This window comes from Acipenser ruthenus, chromosome 9 (assembly GCF_902713425.1).
Source record: "Acipenser ruthenus chromosome 9, fAciRut3.2 maternal haplotype, whole genome shotgun sequence".
In the NCBI taxonomy this organism is placed as follows: domain Eukaryota; kingdom Metazoa; phylum Chordata; class Actinopteri; order Acipenseriformes; family Acipenseridae; genus Acipenser; species Acipenser ruthenus.
The window spans coordinates 8,976,724-8,999,692 of record NC_081197.1 but is presented as its reverse complement, the minus strand read 5'-3'; the positions used below and the strand labels follow the sequence as shown (position 1 = coordinate 8,999,692).

At 40.0% G+C, this 22,969-nt stretch overlaps 2 protein-coding genes across 3 annotated transcripts; one reads left to right on the top strand and one right to left on the bottom strand.

Annotated features, from left to right (window-relative positions):
- The first annotated feature begins 106 nt into the window (after positions 1–106).
- On the top strand, positions 107–6,804 carry LOC117405856 (uncharacterized). Its single transcript, XM_034009271.3, has 4 exons — positions 107–270; positions 1,983–2,498; positions 4,080–4,220; positions 4,895–6,804. The coding sequence occupies exons 1-3, from the start codon at positions 204–206 to the stop codon at positions 4,208–4,210; spliced, it is 714 nt and encodes a 237-aa protein (XP_033865162.3). The 5' UTR covers positions 107–203; the 3' UTR covers positions 4,211–4,220; positions 4,895–6,804.
- LOC117972994 (V-type proton ATPase catalytic subunit A) lies at positions 5,650–22,604 on the bottom strand. 2 transcript variants are annotated; one of them, XM_034923738.2, is made up of 15 exons: positions 22,378–22,604; positions 15,778–15,872; positions 15,103–15,231; positions 14,173–14,387; positions 13,705–13,842; positions 13,260–13,411; positions 12,230–12,392; positions 11,642–11,750; positions 10,335–10,457; positions 9,880–9,994; positions 9,317–9,380; positions 8,358–8,561; positions 8,080–8,174; positions 7,436–7,607; positions 5,650–6,953 (listed from the first exon to the last, which is right to left on the bottom strand). In XM_034923738.2, the coding sequence occupies exons 2-15, from the start codon at positions 15,857–15,859 to the stop codon at positions 6,861–6,863; spliced, it is 1,854 nt and encodes a 617-aa protein (XP_034779629.2). In that variant the 5' UTR covers positions 15,860–15,872; positions 22,378–22,604; the 3' UTR covers positions 5,650–6,860. The 2 variants fall into 2 exon arrangements, with proteins under 2 accessions (XP_034779629.2, XP_034779628.2); XM_034923737.2 differs by lacking the exon at positions 22,378–22,604 and adding an exon at positions 19,139–19,254.
- Between the last annotated feature and the right edge of the window lie 365 nt (positions 22,605–22,969).

Here is a 22,969-nt window from a genome sequence, read left to right as displayed (position 1 = left end):
ATAAGAAATAAGAAGGGGATCCACACTTTGTGAGTTTTTTGAGCCAGTCAATCATTAGTCAAATTGTTTTGCTACAGAAAGCAGGTCTTCTATTATGACACCAACTTAAAAATAAGACTGCTGCAGAAGTCATTGGCCGCATTTAGCTTGGGTTCTTTCTCCTCCCTCTCTGTGCACTGTGCAGCTGAGATTCAGCAATAACCATGAACCTCGTAACTTCCAAAATCTTTGGGTCTCCCTTCCCACAGCTCTTAATCACAGCTTTTATAGGTAAGTCCAGGCACATTTCTGTGTGTTTCTTTATCTGTGCCTACATATATCAGAGCAGATGATAAATGCATCAGTTTTAATTGTAGGTCAGTTATTCCATATTGTTAAAGACATAATGTATGTTGCAGTACTGTGATCTGGAAGCTCAAAGCATCTGTAACTCTGCTGGTGGTTTTTGCATTAAATCTATTTTAACAGAAGTGTCACTTCAGGTGCAGCACCAATAAGGATACAGTTATGTAATTTTTATGTTGAAAGTTTGGCATGCTCCTGTAGTAGTTGGCCTTGGTTGAATATTTGAAAAGTAAGATACATACACATGTTTAACAAGTTTTGATGCACAGACTTTATATTTTAGGGTGATTTTGCTTCATTGGAAAGTTAATTTCCAGATTTCAGATATCTTTGTCAGAAAACTTTTTTCATCTGTAGACGATTCAATTTGTATCTTGCTTTATCTACTATGAATGATGAAGAACGTTGTCCAGGTTTTAGACTTGCAAAGCACAGTAGTATGTAAAACCATTTGACTTTTAGAGTTCTAATTTTAGCATCAGAGTATTTTATTTCAGTTTTCCACTAGCCTCTAGATCTATTTATAGATATGGAAGAGCCTCAGCCCTCGCTGCTCACTGGGACGCTCGTAATGCTGGTCTCATTCTCTGAACTCCTGTCATATGTTGTGTGTCACAAGGACATGCAGTCTCTGTTGGGCTTGAATGAGAACCCTTGGGAGCTGGGACATTGGGATAACATTGCAATGATTTGCAGATGGCAACGCAAGAAAGTTTGAGCAAATTTGGCACAGTGGACCTGGTTCAGTAGTACTGACATGGAATCATTTTGCTGCACTGGATGCCACTGTGTATTGATTGATTTTTTTTTCCAGAGTAAAACACTGTCCAGAAAAAGATGAAACTGTTTCTTCCTGATGTTTAATCACTTCCTATGTGGTTACTGCTTGACCTTTGAAATAAAACAGCATAGGAAGTGATTAGAGTAATTCCATTCAAGTAAATATAAATATACATACAGTGTCTGTAGCTGTTGATAAAAGTTAATATTTACCTTTCTGTGACATAATTACCAAGTTTGTAGTGTATGGTACCATGGTAATTGACATCACTCTTATACACTTGACAAAAGGCTGAGATTAGCTCATGACACTAGGTCCCTGAGTGATGACACCAGAAAAACAGTTGCCACTCTCATTCTAGCCATTTATGACTGGACTGACGAGCCTGTTTTTGCAAGGATTAGAGAATGCGGCCTATTTAAACTATTGAACAATCTTTATACACAACACATACATTGAAATGTTTCAAATAAGGCACTACAAGGTGTTTTGCACAAGCAGACGTATCTGTTGTTGTTTCTTTTTTTAAAAAGGTACTTCAAATAAGGTTAGAGTTGGGGCAATAACACACTTTACACTGTAACATTAGCTTTAACATGAGGCCTGCTTAATTACTTTATTTACATCCCTGAGACACTGTGGTTACAAGGCCGAGTGTGTACACGACTGCTGTAATTTGAAGAGCAGAGACAATGCCAGACATGGATCAGTGGAGTGCTTAAGAGACAGTACTGTGTTATAAAAAACACTGTTACATAATGACAAGATTCCTACAGCAGGTCACTTGATATATATAGAAAGGCCAAGTGGTCATGTATACTAAACACATTGTCTTGTCTTTTTTTTTTGCCAACAGCTGTCTTAATCCAAAGCAACCATGTTGCTAACAGTGCCACAGTCGCTATCCAAACACGAGGGGATGGAGCCTCTGAGACTGCTCAGAACACAGCCCTACAACTGCACTTGGTCACCCTAGGACAGCACACAAACACCACTTCAGAGCCTGAATCAAAATTAAAGCCCTCTGTGTCTCAGAGCCCCCCAACAGAGAAAGCGGTGGAGGGGGAGAACTTGGTGTTCTCGTGCCAGTTTACCCAGAGTGGTCACTTTGTTTCCAGCAATTTGTCTGTGACGTGGTACAACAAGAAGAGTGAGGAGACACTGACAGTCCTGGTTGGGAATGAAACAAAGGAGGAGGGCTATTCGGGCAGAGTGTTCTTGAACGGGGATTGGCTTGGCACAGGCGTCGCCTCCATGACCCTTCTCAACGTCACGTCAAGCGATTATGGCATTTACATTTGCTCTGTGACACTACCCGATGGAAGTACTTTAGAAGGAGATGGCACAAAGCTGAGTGTCAGGAAAAGATCGGGTAAGAGTTGGCAATAACCTTTTGTCTAATGTGGTAAGATGTGGCACAAGGAGTAATATAAGAGATCATTTAAGCATTAAGCCAGACAAGTAGGTTGCTAGTCAAGTTTGGAATATCCACTCATTAAAAAGATCAATCAATAACAAAAGTGACATTTTCGTCATTTTTACAATTGTTTGGGTTGTTTTGGTGCAGGTCAGTTTTCCTTTTATCCTTTAGCTTGCTTTCCAACCCAGGGTCATCTGAAAGTACTGTACAGTTTCATGTAACAGACAAAGATAACAGTCCTGATCAGGACCAATGGATTAATTCAGCCTAGTTTTTAAACAGGCCCAAATACTGTATTATTTTCTAACTTGATGTCATTAGGATGTTAGCCAAAGAGAATGTAAGATTTGAACTGAAAAGCAATGTAGAATGAACCTGAAAATAATGTGAACTGGAAATACATTTTTGGTGCCAGTCATGCTGAATGTCCTACCAGCCACAGTCTTGGAGTACACTAATACCATCTCCATCAACAAGGCCTCCACTCTGACTTGAAACACAAGAATACATTAAAAACATAGGGGTCTTGCATGGACCCACAGTGACTAAGGAACCCTGATGTGAGCGGCAGGGTTAACACTCTGTTCACAAGCTGGAGAATTAGGGCATTTTCTCTTTCGCATTGTTATATTTCATTCTTATCAGTTTAACCTTTTCCCAGGTATTCATCAGTTTCCATGTTGCTGGATTATATGTCACACTGTAATAAAAAAAAAACCTGCTGCGTTCAGTAATTTGGCACAAGTATGTTTGAACAGCAGTTTAACTGTCTCGTAAAGCATTTCATCGGCAGTATTTCTATAGCGTGGTGTAGGCAGAAAAATATAAGTTCAAGAACGTGCCAGGGGAAAAGTATGCATCATAAACAGTAATAGTAGCAATTAACCTTTGCAGCTAGTAATACATGACTAGGAGCACTTGTATCCTATTGATCACCTTTAGACATTCACATAATTAGCAGCAACTTTGCCACTACAGTACAGTTCAACCCTTGCTGGTTTGTGGTGCTTGGGGTAAAAATAGTCCTTCATTCCCTATCCCCAAACATCACAAACAAGCACGTTGGGGTTCTCAGACCAGTTCCTTGCTATTACTCTTACTATCCCTGAATAGACAATACATCTTCCAGTATATGCACATGATTTTAATGAACAAGCTACCCCCAAACAGTTTCTATGAATGATGACTCATTATGGGATGCTCACTCAATATTCATTGCTACACAGGTGAAGAAAAAATATCCCAAAAATATGTAATTACGGTTGCCACTAAAGTTGCCGGGTGTCTTGCTAATTGAAATGGATTATCTTCTTAAGAGACACCAAGATATATAGAAAGGAAACTGTCTGAAAGTGGGGAAAAAACGGGCAGCAAATGTCCCATCAACAAACCAGCAGATCCAACATGGAGACGAGTGCTGCAGGTTTTACTGTTGCACCTAAAGAAACGGGTGTGACCGGGAACCTACCAAGACATTTGAGTGTAGTTTAACTACACAAAGGGACACGTGATTATGATGATGTGCTCCCCTAGGCTTGTTCGGGATGGAGGAGTCAATCGGGACGATTATTGGAGTGGTGGCTGCAGCTGTGGGGGTCACTGTGGGACTGGTAGCGATCATAGTGCCCCAGTTCAGGAAGAAGCTCATGTGTTTCAAGAAATAGATACCCGCAGGTCAGTAAAGCTCGGGCTTGCAGTTCAATGTCAGAAATTAATTATTCCTGGTTTTGTTTTTGTATTCACAAGATGGCAGTATAAAGCTTTAATGTACAGCAGTCTGAAGCTCTTGGCTGGTTCAGACTGCAGTTAAATGAGATATATCTGGTGACAGCAGTGCCTAACATATCAGATAAGGTGGCCATCAGAATCTAACTCAGATTTTAAAATGACAGCCACAGGTGGCACACACACACACACTCCAGTGTGACTTATGGCAGACTGTCAAAACCTCCCCTTAAAACTGGGGGGACACTGTCTTGTTGATGAGTAAACAAGATTTGTACATTACTGTATGTGGAATATAGACCTGCTGCCTTCATGTTTGTGGCTATAGTACTGAGGGCAGTATCTGGAAGTCAATTAACCAGACCACCACCTGTTCCCATGAAGACATGTATTTATCTGATTTATTCCTGTGTTAGACATGAAATTGGGTTTTGCGTGTTACACAGGTTAATAGCAGGCAGTGTGGTGCTTTTAAAGCAAGCAAAACTAGACGCATGCAGTCACAATGCATCCTTGTTACTTTAATTATCCAGAAAATCAACTAACCAGACTGCGCACACTGCCCTCGTTATTCAGGTTATTTGATGTACTGTCAGTTATTTTGTCCTCTTTTATTTCCACAGCATGAACAGCTTGATGAAGTTTTACTACCACAAAGAAAACGTTTCAGAAGCACTTGTTTCTGTTCATAACACTTATTTAATACAAATAAATTCATGTATTTATTCTAAGTTTTTCACTTGTCATGCCTAGTAGAAACCTCCTACTTCATTAATAGATTAGAAGAATGTGATTTAAAGATTGGAGGAATGAATGTGCAACCTTGTTTTGAGTTTTGTATCTAAATGTACCATTGCAGACTGTTTTAATATCCTGCTGCACATATCTTTTTTTTTAATTGAGGGTAGTAAACTAAAAACTAATGGGAGGATCTGTTTAGAAGTTGCATTTCAAAGCATTTGAAATCAAAGGTGAAAAGTTATGTTTTCACTGTACACAGAACAAGGATTGTTAGATCTGTTTAATTTCCTAAATGTTGAAATTGTTGTATTAAGCACGTTTAAATATTTAAACTAACAAATCAGGAATGCTTGTACCCAAACACAATAGCCATCATATAAGCCCTTCATCATTTTTTATAGATTACTGCGACATGTATGTATAAGACTATATGTGGACAGCATTCAACTGTATATGGAAAAGACAGTGAAGAAAAATGTAATGTGAAATAAATTGGCTTACAGTGTCCTTTTAGTAAATGCCAAGTCTAACACTAACACAAAGGAGATGGGAGCAGCCAGCTACCAGAAGCTTAATGTGGTTATGCCAAGATGCCCAGGTATAGAAAGACAATAATAAAACAGTGCACAGTCTTGGATCATTTTCTCCACTTTATTCTTTGGGACTCAAACAGCTTTACACATGTACCACTGAAGACATGAAAAACAACAAGTACACTCCTTTGTGCACCAAAACACACAGTAAACACGACGACTAAACAGTGAACAAATAATAATCGGAAACAAAAACATTACAACACCTGAAATACAGAACCATAAAACAGGCTTCCATTACTGGCCTGCAATAAATACAGATGTGTTGCATCCCTTGTGTTTAAACTCTAAAGGTCATATGAGCATTAATAAGTACATCCACGGTTTTAAGAGTTCAGAGCGTCCTGGCGGAATGGTGTGCAGGCAGGGTTACATACTGGGGAGGGAGGGAGGAGCTCACAACTTCAGGATTACAGGTTCAGTTCCCAGTTGGGGCCCTTTTTGAATGACTGTCAAACCAGCTATGAATAGAAAATCAGGACGGTCTTAACATTGGTCATCATGACAAACGACGGTCCTTTTGTGTACCGAGGCCACAGATATAAGATGCCCTAAATGTACACGGTGCTCCACAGCTGAAACAAGCTTGCAAAGGACTCAATGTGTGTACAGTTTCAAGTGTAATACACCTTTACAGGAACTCTGTTAAATACAAACTACCCACATTTACTGCAAAATAAAGCCTTCCTTGTCGAAACGCACAGATCTGTGTTACTTATGAGGGTTTACTTTACTTTACTGTGAATAATTAACATTTTATTTTGCTGGTAGTATTAAATAACTCTTGTTTGCAATATACCTTAATGCACAAAATACACAATCGCACAATACGATTTGTAATGAAACTAACATGCCTGATGGTTATCAAGTGTCCCCAGTGCCATTTAACAACAGTTCTCTTTAAAATGTAGGAAACAGAGATATACTAAAAATATTACCGCAACACTGTTGTAGTGTTTTAATATCTGCTTTTTACACCTTCAACACATGCCACGTTTGCTGGCGACAATGTAAAACTGGTTTTGACAAATGTAAACAGGGTATCTAATGCAAACACCATGTTTGGCCAAATAAATAAAACAAAACAAAACCCCCACCATGGAACAAAAAGGAATGTTGAGTTGCTGCAAGACCTATTAAAAAGGAAATATAAAGAAAGAAAAAAAAAAAAAAAGCACACAATATGTTTTTTTTTTTTGTCCAAATACTGCACTGCACAGGGAAATCTGAATGTCTGAGATGGTGGTGAGATGAATTAATCTTCCAGGTTGCGGAAGGAAGTCTGCATGTCTTCAAGGAGCTGGGCATAATCTGCCTTGATCTTCTCTTCCCCTTCCTTCACCGGGTCCTGAAATGTAACAAACATTAAACAAAAAGGCTGACAAGTCAGAGAAAGAAATGATTAATCAGGGACCAAAACTCAGCTGAGGTGTAAATGCAGTTCTGAATAATGAGGAATGCATTGAAACCCACTGTAAAAGCTGTTTGTGCAACTGAGGTGAGACTCTGACACCAGTCAGAGGTCAAACAAGGCTGGGGGATGGAAACCAACTACAACCCAGTAAGGTAGATACAGCTCCAAAAATGGAGGTTGGGGTGTTGGAGGAGAAAGAGCTCCCAAGACATTGAGAAAGGGAAACCCTCTATTTAACTAGATTTTGAATCAAAGGAGATGATCCTAACCCAACCCAAGAACTTGAAGCTTCTGAATTTTTAAGTTATACCGATAATCGGCAACAATAGCACCAAATACAAATAAATGATGATGCAATATGACCAATACAGTTTTTACTGCCCGGAGGGTAGACAGCAAGTTGTGTGGTCGATTACCTTGAACTTCATGGAGCTGAGCTTGTAGAGGATCTCGCCCATGTTCTCGCGGATGATGCCCCAGGTGATCCTGTTGTCGCTCTGAGCGGTCGTCTCCACAGCATGGCGCGCCATTTCATAAAACGCAATCATGTTGGAGAGGATGCCCACCGTCTTGTAGAATGGGCAGAATCTAGAGGAAAAGAAACGACAATCCGTTACCTGGACAGCGGTAGACAGGCCAACAGGCAGATCGTCGCTTTACACGACAAACAGCAAACATTAAAAAGAACAAGTAATTAACTGATACGGAATTATGAGGGTAGGCCCCGAAATCCCCAGCAGAATTAAGTTATTAAAGCATCTGATCAGCAAGTACTGAGACAAGGGTAAAATGAGTGGAAGAGCCCATTCTTATGAAAGTTTTTTTTTTCTTTTTCTTTGCTTTTTTGCATTAAGGCACTCCAGGCTTCTTGGGTTGTGGAATGCACAAGGCACAAAACACACATATGATGATATAGAGGACAGCACACAGCCTAGAGTAGCTTCCTCTCTCATTGTTATAAATAGGTCTAAACTATTATTTTTTTGTTGTTTTAAGTTGGGTAAATACATGAACACCAGTAACTTCTAATAAAAGAAAGAAAGGGTTATTGTTGTTGCACCTGTCGTATGGAGTGTAGCCGTTCTGCTGGAGGAAGTCATCTTTGATCAGCTTGGCCACTTCCAGAGTGATTTTATCAGTCTCTGCCAGGGAAGCCTACAAAACACATGATTTTTTTTCAACATTTGAGAGTGCAGAAAAGAGCTTTAGATATTGCCAACATGTACATAGGATTTGGATTTGTAAACTTGATATGGGCTAGTTTAAGGCTGGAGAAAAAAGTGAATGGAAAAGTCAAGCGAGAGGAACAGGCAATGTAACAAATGCATAAAGTGTGACCTTGCCGACGAGCTGCACGATCTCAGCCAGGTCCTCCTCTTCCTGCAGGATCTCCTTGGCTTTGGTGCGCAGAGGCACAAACTCTGCAAAGTGCTTGTCATAGTACTCATCCAGTGCGCGCGTGTACTTGCTGTAGCTGATCAGCCAGTTCACCGAGGGGAAGTGCTTCCTCTGAGCCAGCTTCTTGTCCAGACCCCAGAACACCTGGCAAAACATTCAGAAGCAGCACCCCTATTGCTTAATTAAGCCGAAACAGCACTTTCAACTGGGTCTAAATTTTGGCTCGCTAGCAAAATTAGTTATTAATCCAAAAAAAATCACCACAATTGTCAAGTCTCTGTTGAGAGAGAACCAAGATTCAATAACACAGAGGGTTCACGTCAGGATTGAGGTGTGTTGCTGAGCAACAAACAGGAACTCTTAACACTGCACCCAGTCCCTTCCCTTTCACAGGTTAGTTTGGGACTCATGCCACTGTGTCCTAGAGCTGCACAAATCAATTATTTGGATTCTCCATAGGTGACAGGCATTGTTGTCGATTGGGCTAATTTACCATTCCAAGTTAAACAAGTGAAGAAACAGCTGCTTGGATTTGTGAGGATAATGTAATAATCATGTTCTGTACTGGTTTGCTACAGGCCTTAACTCAGTCATACATCCCATGACAGCTATGAAGGTGTGTTCTGAGTATATGAAAATCTGAAACCGGTTCATCGCTCTGTGGGTAAGAGACACACAGCGAGCAAACTAGACAGAACCACCACTGTAAGTTTCTCAGTCACAACCAGTCAAAAAGGGAAAACTTTCCACTTTTGGGGTTTTTCAACCCAGGATACCTCTACAGGTAGTAGAGGTAGTTTTTTTTTTACATATAAAGGTTGTTACTTTTTTAACCAGTGTTGACAATATCAACTCCATTACTTCCTTATACTATACTGCAGTTCAATGGATCTGTTTACCTGTACAATACCGAGTGTGGCTGATGTAACTGGATCTGAGAAGTCACCACCAGGGGGAGACACACTGCCAAAAAAATAAAATAAACAAGCTTTAACAAAACACCAGTTATTAAAAAAATAAAAAAGAAGTATTCTAGTTAACAAGTAATTCTACAAAAACCTGCCATTGCTTACCATTCTTATGAAATAGATCACAGGCAAGCACAGGCTTACCAAGACAGGAATTATGCTGGAGTCTTATGTATTTACTGGTTCACTAGCTGTCCTGGAAAAACTTGACATCCCACAATTTAATCACTACACTGTCCCAAGGAAACAGTTTGTGAAAGTAATATTAAGCAAAATGGGCTGGATATAAAAAGAAAGCGGGATATCAAATTAAGATTTTTTCGGCAATACTTTTAATTTTTTGTGTTTATTCCAAACCACAACACTGCAACTCGAGCCGAATTCTCAGTGAAGTTTCAGGCCTGAGTTTCTGAATGCCGGCCCAGCAGCAGCCTCCCTTTCCCAGTGGAGCAGTCACTGGAGCCCACCCTGCCCAGGAGTTTTACTGTACTCACGCCCCAACGATGCTGACGCTGCCCTCTCTCTCAGGGTTACCCAAACACTTCACTCTGCCGGCACGCTCGTAGAAAGAGGCCAGGCGGGCACCCAGATAGGCAGGATAACCACTGTCTAGAAAACAAAAAACAAAAACAAAGAATTAAACAGCAGAACTTTAACACTGCAGAGTGTAGAATACTAAACTGCAAATGGCTATAGCAGTGCAGAGAAGATAACTAAACCTCAAAATATTAGGCCAGTAAACTAATCGAATATGCTTATATGTATATCTATACCTATTTGGATATTTTTGGCACAACATAGAACTATTTAATTAGTTAAATAAAAGTAAATTTTGCTTTAAAAGTTATTTTTCTGATGTGCCACCAGTTCCTTAGTCACAACCTTTAAGTTTGGTCACAAACATACATAGTGTATGTAAAATGAAGAGAGAAAGGAGGTGTGGACTCACCGGCAGGCATCTCAGCGAGACGTCCCGAGATCTCACGAAGAGCCTCAGCCCATCGAGAGGTGGAGTCAGCCATCATGCTGACGTGGTAGCCCATGTCACGGAAATACTCAGACAGGGTGATACCTGGAAAGGCAAGGGGACACCTCCATCACACCTGAGCTCTCAAAAGTGTCAACGAACTACAACTTTCTGGTCAGACTGATTAACTGCAACCTTCTGCGTAGGGTTTTCATTGCCATATTTCAAACACAGTTTATCCAGAGTAGTGGAAGGCAGACATTGTTGAGCGCACCAGCTTTTATACAGAGGAATCGCTGATTAACGGGAACACACATACACATAGATTCTTGCGTGGACAAATGTATGTTTATTACCTGGCAGTGAACCCAAAACAAACTCAGCTTGAAATACAAAGCCACAATAGCCAAAATGACCCAGTGCTTGAAAGTATAAGCCATTCCAGGTTTTATTTAATCATCTTCGCTATACAATCTCACAGTAAAACATGGCATGAAACTTATATGCAATCTGATGTCTTGTTTTTACCACTGATTAAAGTGTTTAAAACAGCACAATCTAAAATGAAACCAGGTGGAAGGTCTACTGAAGATTATAGTGCTGCTTTTATTTATTGTAGAACACATCACCATAGTTGTAGTGAACTGGCAGTGGTCCATTAAAATCAATGTAAAAGAACATTCTGCAGCAAGAGAACAGATGCAAGGCACCACTGTTCTGTTTTGACAGGACATTATTTCCCTAAGCTGCAAAGCCGGTTTGGAAGGAACTGCACGTTCAGGATATTTCAAATAACTTAGCTTCCAAATGAACAATGTAAAGAGTTGCAAATACAGTTTACATAAGCAGACTCTTTCCATTTAGTTTTGCTGACACCTACCTGCCTGGAAGTGTAACTACACACACACAATACCCATACAGCAGGTATTGAATCTGGCTAAATAGTAAAGATGTAGAATGCTGTGTAGCTAGAAAATACTCTGGCGAATCTTTCCCAAGGCCAATTTGACTAATTCAAGTCTATTTCAATGTTAAATGTTCTTCCACAATAAACACCACAGAACAAACTGTATGCACATACAACATGATTGTACAACACTATATGTTCAAATTAAAGATACAGGAAAATGGGTTAAGACCTGGAGCAATGTCTTACAATTATATTTACTTCACCATTATTTTAGAAGTCTGAACATTAATTGTTAACTTATTTCTCTGTCCAGTTTTCAGTATTCAATAAACCTTCTGAGTCTGCACTGAGGCTTACTGATGTAATGTCAAGTGTGTACCTGTGTAGATGGAGGCCTCTCTGGCAGCCACAGGCATGTTGGAGGTGTTGGCAACCAGCGCTGTTCTCTTCATGATGCTCTCCGTCTTCCCATCAACCTCCATGGTCAACTGCAGCAGAGGGAAGAAGGGATTAGTCACCACAGGATCAGACAGAGGAATGGACAGAAGGGGGAGGTGTTGTAAATGACAGAGGGGTTGAAATGGTTTGTCCCACAGAAGTAAGGAGACATGTCAAGCAGTAATCCCAATTTAACCAGAATACCCCAAAAGCAATTAGATGAAAGTAAAAAATTCCTCATACAAAATAGGAGGGCTGGAATACGTCAACCTCTTTGACCCGTATTTCATTAAGGTGACGCAAATTACATTTGCAATTCTCATCCAGCATGGTCCACTTCTAATATCTGGAAGAAGTGCTATGTAATGTATTTAAGCTGTAATATGTTACATGGTTTGTATTTCACTCAGTATCCGCGTGGTGAATCTAGTCATGTAGTCAGCAGGAAGCATTCAGACCAACACACACCTCATCAAATGAAGAAATCTTTACATACAGGAATTCAAATCAAAACGTGTGAGAGCCTGACCTCAGGGAAATCCCTCAGTACTTCAGACATCTCGTTTCCTCGCTCCCCGCAGCCCACGTAGACGATGACGTCGCTGTTGGAGTACTTGGACAGGGACTGTGAGATGACGGTCTTGCCACAGCCAAAGGCTCCGGGGATGGCCGTGGTGCCGCCCTGCACACACCTGCAGACACACAGGGGGAAATGTCAAAGTCATGCAAGGAAACAAAACAAGGAAAACACTCTGCATTTTAATAGAAAGAAATGAAGCGTGTCGAAAATTGCTTCTCCATAATTCAGAAAACACCCACTGCGGAGATGTGCAGGGTCATAGATAGGTTTATGAACATGCATGACAAGCCCTTCCTCTCTACCACAGACACAGATCATTGTCAAAGCCATTTATTGTATTGAAAGATTCACAATTCAACGCCACAGACTTGCAAACTACGAAAATCAAAGTGTGATTTCCTTGAAGATAAAATACCTTTTTTGAAAATCACAATGAGCTCCAGAAGCAGTCTCACACGGGGGTCTACTCAATTGGTTTAAAAGGCAGAGGATCTAAATATCGTTATTGTTAAAACCATAGGACGTTCCTGGCTGTATACTTATTTGTACCGGCATAAATATAATAAAGAGACTTGCGTGCACTGTTACAAATTAGATTTTTATAAACTTGGTACAAAATGACCCCCATATAAATGATTTAAAACAGTTGCAATATTTAGATACACTGCTACTTAGATTAATGACATCTCCCTTAATTCTTAACAAATCTTGTGTGCATCTGTGAAAAACCACTGATTTCCAAACAAGAACAAAATACACAATAGTAGGGAGAGAGTGGCACAGAAACAAAAAGCAACAGCTTGTAAATCAAGCATTCTCGCCATTGCACCACACAGCAGAGCTTGGCATCTTACGGATTCCAGTCACACACCCATTACAGTGATGGAGACACACTGATATTCATATGCAGCAAGGCCCCTCATACATTCCCATCTCCCCCAGTGTAACTCCATCCCTGGCAAAGGGGACTGCTGCTTACGGGAAGAGTGCGTCGAGAACTCTCTGTCCGGTCAGCAGTGGGTGATTGGCGGGCAGCTTCTCTGTGACTGGCCGCACCTGTCTGACCGGCCACACCTGCATCATGGTGAACTTCTCCTTGACCCCCTCAAACTCTAGCTCCAGCACAACATCCTGCAGGGGATTACAGCACAGAGCAGTGATCAATACAACAGTGCAGAGAAGAGCGGATAGGACAATATTAGCGCTGAGCGTGTCAAGACACACTATACTGCTCAAATAACAAGCATGGATCAGCAATCTGGATTGGTTGCCCAATGGTCAAAGCAAAGGACTCACATGCTATGTTGCTAAACTGGTCCAACTGGATTTCATTACATATCAATGAGTGCCAACAGAAAGTTCTTGTAAACGGGAGGTCACATTTCAAAACAGACCCTGCTACACCGTGTGAAAAGCGGACTCACAGAGATGTCGTAGTTTCCGGCCGGAGCCACGTAGGTCACAGTGCCCCTGTTCCGTGGGGGAAGCATGAGCTTGTGCTTGATGAGGGAGTTCTCAAGCACCAAGCCGTAAATATCCCCGCCTGTGACGTGACTCCCAGCCTGGGGAGGGAGACACAAACAAGGAGGTCCAGTCAAATGCCATCAGCCAACACAATCACATCCATCAGGAGCTTTGCTTTACAATCCTTGAATAACAATCATTGGATGGCTATTTTCTATGAGTAAATAGGACGCCTCACAAAAACACTTTAAATTGTTAAAGGTGGTCCATCCAGATACCTAACTGGATCACTGCAGAATATATGTTAGCTACCCAGGTTAAAATGTCAATCCTTTTGGCTTGCGGTTTACAGTGGAAAAGTAGAATCTCCAAACACCAGCTCTAATCCAATAATGCATTTTGAATAAAAAGGGCAATGCTGGCCTCACCCGGAGGCTCTTGGAGGGTGTGAACTCCCACTTGAGGTCTCGGTTCAGAGCCCCAATGTTGACTCCGCGCGGGATGTAGATGCTCTTGGTCAGGTCATTGATGTCCTTCAGGGGGCGCTGGATACCATCAAAAATGGAGCCCATGATGCCAGGCCCCAGCTCAACGGAGAGGGGCTTCCCAGTCCGCAGCACAGGATCTCCCACCGACACACCAGCTGCAAGGGAGCGGCTCAGGAAAACTAGGACTGCAGTCTCCCACACTCACAGAGACACTACTGGGCTGCTGACGCTCCCAAGCTTACTAGTTTTGGTTTCAACGAAGTCCTTACTTAAACTCATACTAAAAGTATTAGCCCCCTGCCCCCAATCCAAAAGTGCTTTTTCATCAAGTAAATGTACCCCTGCATGGAACAGGGAAAGACCAGGGTTTAGATCCATTTGACCACAGCGTGTTACTGTTTCTCAACTTAAGGAGAGCAGCAAGAAACTACACTCTGGCATCCCTGACAGCTTAGGTGGAGCAGGAACTATCAAGAGCCCTATATTAATATTAGGTTCCCCATCTACAATAACTCTTAGCATTGGAAATATGGACGCTACAACGATGTCAAGTTGCATATTTATATTTATTCTAAACTGCATTATAGCCATTCTATTCGTGTAACCCAGCTTGTGACAATACAATCCTACCAGAGACATGAAAACAGCTACCATTTTAAAAGGGGCACATTAAGCCTTAATTCACTTCCCTTTGAAACACAGATTTTATTTACCTTTAATTCAGGTTGTTTTTTTTTGTAAAGCACCATTCAATCTGTGGCCAAACCGTACCGGTCTATCTAAAAAGGAAATGTCAACTTCTTTGCTGGAGAGGCCCATCACCACATGGACAGTGAGTGAAGCTGGCCTGTAGTGGGACAGTGAGGATACAGGTTTCTTCGTAGACCTGGATGGTTGCCATGTCTCCCTCCAGACGGATGATCTCTCCCACCAGCTCGCAGTGCCCCACACGCACCAGCTCGTACATGGCAGCACCAGCCATGTTAGACGCGGTGACGACTGGAGTGAAAGAACAAAAACATAACAAACACGTTGCTGGTCAAGTAGTCTGCTTGCAAATCTCTTCTACAGTCGAAAACCCATTTACTTTGCTTTGTGCCTGGTATTTTTTGAATGCAGTATGCAACCTCTCACTTCAGGAAAGTCCTAATGAAAAGGGATTCACAGAGACTTGCGGAAGAAGAAACTGAGATATATGTGGCTTGGTTCACCTTCAAGGACAAGAAATACAACTTCAATCATTTACGTTACTCCAGCTAAAGAGGAATGAGTTAAGATATTTAAGAAATGTTATCTTCTTTAATTTCCTTAACTATTTTAAGCATAGTACATTAGAAATGTCATAGGGCCATTAACAGAAGCAGATTTTTCTTCACCGTTTTTCAATGCATAATTTGAGATGATTTGTGTCGTTACAGTCAGGGGAGATTTCCAGCTGTTACACATCAGATAGGAGAGAAGCTCTATAGTAATATCCTTCATATTGTGTGAATTGGTCATAACTTCTGTTTTCTTCATTTTAACATAATAAAACAATGGACTCACCAGGTCCGGAGACTCCATGCACGTATCCAAACATGCTCTCCTGCTCTTCATCGCGGATCTTAGGAAGCTTTGAGAAATCCATCTTGTAGTTTTAACTGTTAAAGGCAAAAGAACAGGAAAATGCCTTGTTAGAAAATGTATTCAACCCTGCGGTGCTCTTCAGTCAAAGGTTTCCAATCACTGGAAACCATTAACAAAACCGTCATACTTTTATCCATCTTGAAGCCAGAACCTTCACTCAAATTCAACGCAGCTAGGAGAACCCCACGATAGTGTCATTCTAGAACTCCAGAGCTATTCAGTCTGCTGAAAGCTGATGCCAGGTTTCACTCACCTTACCTCTGGATACTCCAGTTACAAGAACACTAAAACACAGAACAAAAGCAGCTGATGCAGTAACTAGATGGTTACCACAGATTAACAACTGTTTTTATAGCCAGGAGAATTGCAAGTCTTCCGGCCACTGACTTACAACAAAACAGTAGGTAGTATACTAGAATATGAATATATTACCATGTGCCGTAAGGCCGCATTAAAGAGCTAGACGCTTCAATTCTATTTAGTTTCTATTGCTGTCATTCTGAATGTCACATGACCTCGAGCTAATGTGAACTTTCAACTCTGCCAGTTACTGGACAATACAACCAAGCTAGTAACCAGCAACCGTTGAAAGAGTACATGTCTTAGGAAACTTAACCCTTACATAGTGATGTTTGATATACATTGTACAGTGAGAATGTTTTTTTTAAAACACATCCATTTGTGGGCAGCATTAATAGTACATGCTTACCAAAAAATGAGCTGGCTTACGAAGTTATTAAAGCCCAATGCTTTTCTAAACAAAAAAATGCTATTTAATTCAAATTTTTAGGAAGACTAGAAGAGTCACTTCTTATTTGAATGTTTTTTTTTTGTTTTGTTTCATTGTTCTGAGTGACTCTTTGGTGTCATGCCCTGTGTGTGTTCACCTGGGTAACTAATCTACAGAAAACAAACTAAAACCCTGTCCTCATCACTCCTGCCAGGGCTATCACAATTCAATCTAAACATTCCAAAAACCTAGTAAAACAATACAGCCTTTAACATTCAATGTCTTTTCTCCTTCAGAAAAGGGGCACTCGCTTTGAATCTCGCACAAACTACATCTGTGGCTGTTGCAGCTCTGTGTGCAGTGATGCTGCAAAGTCACCTTTACAGACAGCTAAGCAGTAACATATATACTGATCTTTGAGTTGAGTCACAGACTTTAATGTCTTGTTACTGGGTGGCTTTTTTTGTTTGTTTTAAAGACGCACAGGAATGACAGAATAAGGCTACACTGGCTGCTACTGTATAGCATGGGATAGAAAAAGATGCTCACTTTCATACAACCAACGTGTAGTATGCATCAACCAATCAGGGAACAGGATTCTGCCTTGTAAAGATATTCTTCATATGTAAACAGCAGTAGACATGGAAAAAACGTGCATCAGAGGTCTTTTAATAGAACAGATAAATACTACATGGCGTGGAGAGCTCACGAACATAACCGCGTAAACTGTAGGAACAACAAATTATTGTCTCATTTTACCTTTTTGTCTGGGTTTTGCACTGAGCTAATGGAAGGACTTTAGCAGGAAGGCAAGTGAATATTATAAACTGAAAAGTGACTAAATGATGACAAAAATTCAGTCTCGCTCACAGCCTCTCAGCAAGTTATTTTTTATATGGAATAGAAAACGGTTTACTTGTCCATTTGTTTTTTAATATGTTGAATAGATACAGTAATATAGTAAGATGTAGTATTCTCTATGTACCTTGGTGGCGTGCAACATTGTATTACTGTATATACTGAAGCCTCGTTTAAACTTTACCAAAATGCATTCTTATTAACAGAGCTCCACTACCATTGTACAAGAGATTACAAACCGGTAACGAGCCATCAGCGGTAATGTCCTCTGTGCAAGGGTATTACTGAGATTATAAGCCAATGAAACTACTGAACATGTTCTTTGTGTAAAATATTATTTGGCGTTGCTGCAGTTGATGGTGGGGGTGCAAGCTTCCCGGCCATGCACTGGAGCTATGCATCTTCAGCAGGGGATATTAAAGGACATGCTGTCGCCTAGGCATGGAAATGTTTGGCCCATCCTTAATGTCAGAGCGTCAGAAATGGAAAGATTGAAATCCTCACGCTGTTGGTATGTAATGTAAATAATAACATTGCTACAGTTTACTTTTACCATGATGGCATCACAAATTCCTTTATTTAGGCTGTATTCACCTTTTAGATAAAGGAAAATGTTTTGGGATAAAAAGACGTGAATGTCATGTAATATTGGTTGTGGTTTAATTAGCACGTGGTCGGTTTATTCTCCCGAGCACATGTTTAAGGATTGCGCCACATTCCTGTCCTCTTAGAAACCGACTGGTAATTCAGACAGTCAGGTGTCAAGAAACCATGGGCCCGTCGTGCTCACCCTGCACACGCCTCACGAGGAGATCAGCAAGAAGCCTTTTTAACTCTCTGCTCAGTTAAACCTCCACAGGACCTACCTGCCTATCTTCTTGCCCAAACAGTGTGAGATGGTAGGTAGCCATATATATAATTTGTTCTCCCAGTGGAGATGGGGAGCTCTGTACTTTAAATGATTTACATGTCCCTCACAGCAATGCTAATGTGTCAAAGAAGAAAAAATGACTTTTCTCAGTGATACTGGAACGGTCTGACTTGGAAAGTGTTTCACAGCAAACAGCAATCTTTTAATCAAAAAAAATAAATAAAATAATCCTGACACTGAAATTACTCTGGATAATGATAACAGATTTTAAAAAACTTGAAGTGAACCACTTTAAACACAAATGCCCTTTCTTTACCAAGGTTAATGAACTGTATCACTTCATTGTGCTGTCTGAACTTTAATGGACATACCTTCTCTTGTGCTGCAATAGCCAAATGGACATTATGAATTTGACATACTGAATATTACCAAATGCAGAGTGCTTTATGAATCAAAACTACAACTATGGCTCTAATGTAGTGCAAAGTAAGCTAGCTGTTGCCAACTGGGCTGTATCATTTTAGTTTAAATAACTGCCAAGGATGGGTTAATTCCCAATAAATTCTGGTAGGTGCGTGGTTAATAATTTCCAGTGGGAGGCAAAGCTAATGAATATCAACCGTTTGCAGCCATTAAAAACATTTCATAGAGCAGATTTGCCTACAGTAGATTAAATGCATGTCCAAATATACAAGGCTTCCCTTGTTCTGCTGATTGTGCTTAGTAAACATCCACAATTTAACAGCAACGCCATTTAGAAAGTAAATACACCATTACATGAATGAAATGAATGAATGAAAATGACAGCCTCTTCTACTTACTTCTCCCTGGTCCTCCCACCCTCAGCACAGTATCTCAGGTCTGAATTCACACAGTGACCGGGGGAAGAGAAGGGTAAGCAGAGTGAGACACGACTGCAGCAGAAGGGGCACAGAATCCCCAGCACAGCCACACACAGTCAGCTGACACGATGACTAATGTGAGCTTCTCACTCCCACGCAATAGCAGAACTGACTCCCGCCCCCGCCACCCCCCCCCCCCAAACAAAATCTGCTCTTCCTTAAACAATACAAGTTCAAGGGTTAAGACAAGCTTTCCAATTGGAAAACATACTGCACACTAGCAGTCCTGAAAAGGTGGTATGGACAACATATTAAATGTTACTGTCATAGGTTGGCAGTATATAGCATTATTGATGTTGCTATTTTAAATTGCTGTTTTTTTTTTATTTTTAGACTAGGGAACAGAAAGTAATGTGTTCTGACATTGCCACAGAGATTTCTTAAATTGCAATATTGACTAGTCTACACTTCCTTATCAGAAAACAGTTACTGGAATAGTTTCTCCATATAATGTACCATGTGCCAAATGCTGAATAATCTTGAGCAAACCAGCTAGCAATTTAAGAAAAGAATCATTGAAAAGGAATAACTACAGTCCTCCATGAACGTTCATGGTGTATCCCTTATATGGAATTTTATAACTTGAGTTTACTCACATTTAATACACAGGAAACCTCTGTAAAGGGTGCATTTATGTTGAAATACATGTTGATAACTGTTGGGTACGAAGGTACTTTGTTAACAAGAAAAGCACTCCCTGGATAAGTGTTGCTTCCCACCGTCTTTGAATCCCTCAAAGCCTCCAAAAACACTCCGATCACGGGCCCCTTCGTGCTTTAACCTGTTACTGCTGACTTATAAAATGTCCGACAAGGTCTAGTCCCCGTGAAGGAACTACAGCAGGATTGAGACGCACAATTATCAGCAAGCAGAAAGAATCGGATGCAGAAATGTAATCTGAAACGCAAAGAGCACACTTTGGGAGTTGTTAATAATACACTGATATCATCACAGGCTTGTGCCACCAAACTACATTTTCCTATTAATATTTTCTGTATAATATACTAAAAGCTGATGCTTTAAAGGTATCAATAGTTCTACACTGTATGACACAAGTTAGGGATGGGACATATGGATTAATTAAAAGTTCATCTAAATATATATCTGCTCATTCTGTTACTAATATGATTATTGGCTGTCAAAACATAGCATGTAATTACATTATACTGACTTATATGTAATTATTGTGTATGGTCTAGAAAACGAAGGGAAATCGGAAATATTTCAACATGCGTCACTGTGCTTTCAGTCATAGGATCGTCTAACCGTCAGCCGTCACTTAATCACTGTGGATTCATCTGTTTCTAAATCAAGCATGTTTTCAATGATGCCTCAATCAGGATTTTCCAGTATCCAAAATAATGCAGGATTACTTTGGTCTGTATAGACCAGGTTTCAAAATTTTAAAACCATAACAAGCACAATCACACGTAAGCTTAATTCACTATTTAAATATTAAATATAAATAACAAATTAACCTGTAAATATAAATATCTCCATTTAAAATAAAAAAACGAAAACCTTATTGTGCATTAAATATTAGTGTTACATCGTATTGAAAATGTTTGCTTTTAAAATAAACCTTGTGTATAATGTTATATAGTACTGTCATATACAAGCCATTATAGCAAATATTGGTCCGCAGAAAAAAAGTATTCAATCCTTCACTTTTAGATTCAACAGTCTGAGGGCCCATTAAGACCAGTATAAATGAGAAGGATGGTACAGTAGGTACAGCCTCCTTTCCTGTTGTGTGTAAGTCATGTTTCTCTAAGGGCAAATTGATTTTTGCAGTGGAATGATTTCAAACATAAACCCTTTGGAAGGTACATTTGGACAATTCATTGGTGGAGTGATGCTAGGCCTGTCCTAAAAAATATAGTAATTGTTTGGGGGTGCAATGGATGATCTTATTGTCTTTCTTTTGAATTGCTTTAATGTAAAATGGATACCCACAAGATCGGATGCTATAATAAATGTACGTTTTAATTTGATAAAATAATAACTACCTATTAATTATACAGCCTTTTTAATGTGCCTGTGAAATGGTTAACGCATATATCCTACGCAAAAAAAGGTTTTAATCAATATTAAATACGACTACTGGCTGTTCCGCAAAACGCATCTCCATTTTCTGATCTGCTGATCAGACCACATGACCTACTGTGCGAACAGATGTTCATTTAACTAGACGATCCCAGATAGACGTGCCAGTGCAAATTCTACGATTTATTAAATGTTGTGTTGCCACGCAGAAATATATTATGTCAAAATTACTGACTGACAACAAAAACAATGTTAAACTATATATGCATATTATGTTGCAATACACATCGGCGTTTCTAAAGGAAGCTTGCGTGACCTTTAAATGCGTTGTTTCCAATTGATGGTTACGCATTAACTTTAATGCTATCTAAAAAAATACTCCACCGTTAAAATGTTGGTTTCATTTATCACAGTTGTATGAACTACAGGATTATTAAATCATATTATTATTATTTGTTTTAAATTGATATCAGAAGCATATATCACTGATGATTAAAATGTTTGTCTATCACCATATCGTACCTGATTTGAAGTGTTAAAGTTGTTTTTTTGGGCAGCAATGAACCTAACGTGTAATACAATTCTCTAACACAAACACTATAGCAGGGGTCAGTTAGTTCAGTTGCTCATCACAAAATGCTGTGCTCATTACAGGCCAAGTTACGGCTGGCTGCATTTGTTAAATAAAAACACTACATCCGAGTATCTAAGTTAGTGTGATAATCAATTCGGTTTCTTGTCCTGGTGTTTTTGTATGTTTACGTCATTGTCTCATCTACCTACCGAGGATTAATGATGTGTGTTTATAAAAATCCAGCAGTCAATTACACTCCCGGCTGAATACAATGGGGCCATCACATATACTTTCTGTACTATAGATATACACATTACTTCATGAATATAACACATACAAAAATGCATAGATTGTGTTCTTTTTTCCTATCTGAAAATATCAACATCTGGTAACCTGTCATTTCTGCGCTCCAAAGAGGATATCATCAGATGACTATACAAGTCCAGCAGATGGTTCGTTTTATCAATGCATACTACAAATATACCATTCTTACTTACAATATTTATTCATATATATATAAAATACACCACCGTCTTACCTGATTAATCAGCTAATGCCTGTTTTCCCCCTTTCCCCTGCTGTCAGTCAGTCCGTGTATCTACTGCTGATGCGGGATCACAGTCAGCTGATTCAGTCACGCCGATGTTTATGGTATATAGATTAAAGAGTTTGGCACAGGCGTCATTGTGGCTCCAGCACAGTCACTAAAGTACACTAAACATTAGACTGTTAGAACCAAGATGGCATACACAGGTATGTAGTTTCACAATTTCCTCTTTTATTTGAAGCTTGATTTCCTGTAGTCCATCTGCCTCGCCGGTGTGTGCATCATGGGATACTGGAGGACAATGGTCAAGGAAGCGGGGGAGGGGCAGTAGTTGCAAAACCAATACCATTTTTAATACATTTTTACATTAACTACAGATGTGTGTATATTTGTTGGAAGTTAATGTGGATCGCCCCTTTGCGTGGTGTCTGTTTACGGGTTTGTTTTTTGTGGGCTACTGTTATTAAAACAGAAACAACTGTATTTATTTTTTTGATATATTTTTAAAGCAACATAAGCACTGATATAACCATCTATTGTAGCAACAGTATTTTATATTTCGGTGAAAATTGTGAGTCAAGGT

Excerpts from the sequence above, each read along its gene's own strand:
- LOC117405856 (XM_034009271.3), top strand. The coding sequence starts at position 204 with ATGAACCTCGTAACTTCCAAAATCTTTGGGTCTCCCTTCCCACAGCTC. Across the intron at positions 271-1,982 it reads CTTAATCACAGCTTTTATAG|CTGTCTTAATCCAAAGCAAC; the intron begins GTAAGTCCAGGC and ends TTTTGCCAACAG. Across the intron at positions 2,499-4,079 it reads GAGTGTCAGGAAAAGATCGG|GCTTGTTCGGGATGGAGGAG; the intron begins GTAAGAGTTGGC and ends GTGCTCCCCTAG.
- LOC117972994 (XM_034923738.2), bottom strand. The coding sequence starts at position 15,859 with ATGGATTTCTCAAAGCTTCCTAAGATCCGCGATGAAGAGCAGGAGAGC. Across the intron at positions 8,175-8,357 it reads TCGTGCAGCTCGTCGGCAAG|GCTTCCCTGGCAGAGACTGA; the intron begins GTCACACTTTAT and ends TGTGTTTTGTAG. Across the intron at positions 6,954-7,435 it reads TCAGCTCCATGAAGTTCAAG|GACCCGGTGAAGGAAGGGGA; the intron begins GTAATCGACCAC and ends GTTACATTTCAG.